This window comes from Amaranthus tricolor, chromosome 8 (genome assembly GCF_026212465.1).
Source record: "Amaranthus tricolor cultivar Red isolate AtriRed21 chromosome 8, ASM2621246v1, whole genome shotgun sequence".
NCBI lineage: Eukaryota > Viridiplantae > Streptophyta > Magnoliopsida > Caryophyllales > Amaranthaceae > Amaranthus > Amaranthus tricolor.
This window is the reverse complement of record NC_080054.1, coordinates 20,389,080-20,390,815: the sequence shown is the minus strand read 5'-3', so window position 1 is coordinate 20,390,815 and position 1,736 is coordinate 20,389,080. Positions and strand designations below refer to the sequence as shown.

Sequence of the window (1,736 nt, the reverse complement as noted above, 5' to 3'; positions counted from 1 at the left end):
TATATATATATATATATATATATATATATATATATGGAAGGGATCCAATGAGAAGGGTGTTGAAAATGAGTAAAGTAAAAACATTCTACTCCCTTGATTTTAATAAGATAAAAAAAAATCTAAGGTCACGATTGAGCAACAAACACTTATTTGTAAAAGTCACCATATTATACATAAAAGTAACTATAACATAAGTTTGAAGATTTTCTTAATTTACAATATTGTATTCTTTTTTGTATATATATGGACTAAACAAAAAACCTTCTTATCCTTCTTATTTGATATAGCGCGCGATATATATTATCAAAAATCAAAGTATGTTACTTTTATAAATTGTATAATGTTAATATATATACTTTTAACATTCTTTTAAAATTATATTAAAAAAAAAATGTCTTAGTAAGAATTTTTATACTAATTAATAATAGTATAGGAGTATTATATAAGGTTGAACCATAAAAAATGTCAATAACTAGAGAAGGTATAATGAAACATTGATGAGTAATTTCAGACTTCACTTTGAATATCAAAATTTGTTTTTGTATTGCACGGATAGTTGCTTATTGTCTTTCCTGTATTAAAACCAGTTTTAAAAACGCTCCTTCACTGTAACGTTGCTGCCCAAACGCGAAAATCTGGGCGCCATCGTAGTCCAAACGTCAACCGATTCGGCAGGCATCGGCCAAATGACTACTATTTCCCTCCATTCATTCGGTGAATCAGAAGACGATAATGATAGGAATGATTTTACTTTACAAATCATAGAGGTAATTCTTCAATCCAATTCCCAACTTTGCCTTTTTCCCCTACTAATTTGAGAAGAATAACAGTTTATACTATCACTATTGTTGCAGAACATGAAAGAGGAATACGGTTTGTTTGTATGGCCTTGTAGTGTTGTTCTTGCTGAGTATGTTTGGCAACAAAGGTCCCGCTTTTCTGGAATTCCTGTTCTTGAGGTGATTTCTTCATTTTCTAATTCATGTCCTATGTGATTTTTTATATAGTTTTTTATTTCATTTTATTTATTTTCCTGTGATTGAGTATTTGATTGCTTTGTGATTTAACTTCAACTTGTCTTAAATTAAGGCACATCATTACCCTCTTTTTGTTTATATTCTATGCTATGTTATGATTTTGCTTATGTAAGGATAAAGGACATAAGTATGGTCTGCAAATTAAACAGTTGCATTTAATAGCTTAGGACCCATTGTATACAATTGAGTAATTGAAATGAACTTAAACTTATTTTTCATTACCCAATGTCATTGGCTTATTACCGAGCTACCTTTCCCTTTTCTAAGGTAGTTAGGGGTTGAGGGTCGTGTGTTTACAGTTTTACCCACATGTGGTTTTTTCCGATTGACTTTTGCTAGCTACATAATATGCAACTTCACATTGACAAGAAATGCACGTGATTTGAAGAGCCAATCTATTACATTACAGTCCAATTTGATTCGAAATAAAAAGTCCATAAATACTTGCACTAATGTGAATAGACATAACTGATTAGAACATATTAAGGAGTGAAAATGCAAGAGTCAAAATGATGGCCAATAATTGTTAGAAGTTAAGTGAACTTAAAAGAATAAAAGTGAATTATTAGAATCAATTAAACTTAACTTAATATTATTGAAAATAAGCGGCGGTACAACAAGTCTCTAATAGATGTTAGCTATTTTCTTTGAATTTGTTTTGAGTAAGCTTATAATTGTTTGGTAAAACTAGTTTTTGAC

At 29.7% G+C, this 1,736-nt stretch overlaps 1 protein-coding gene across 5 annotated transcripts in view; it reads left to right on the top strand.

Moving 5' to 3' along the window:
- The first annotated feature begins 493 nt into the window (after positions 1-493).
- Positions 494-1,736, top strand: part of LOC130820272 (uncharacterized) — a 7,560-nt gene continuing 6,317 nt past the window's right edge. For all 5 annotated transcript variants that reach the window (XR_009045146.1, XR_009045144.1, XR_009045145.1 and 2 more), the window contains exons 1-2: positions 494-767; positions 855-959. Coding sequence is in view for 2 of the 5 variants with exons in the window: in XM_057685589.1 (XP_057541572.1) it covers positions 687-767; positions 855-959 (186 nt within the window). In the remaining 3 variants the exon portion in view is untranslated. The remainder of the gene's footprint in view (positions 768-854; positions 960-1,736) is intronic.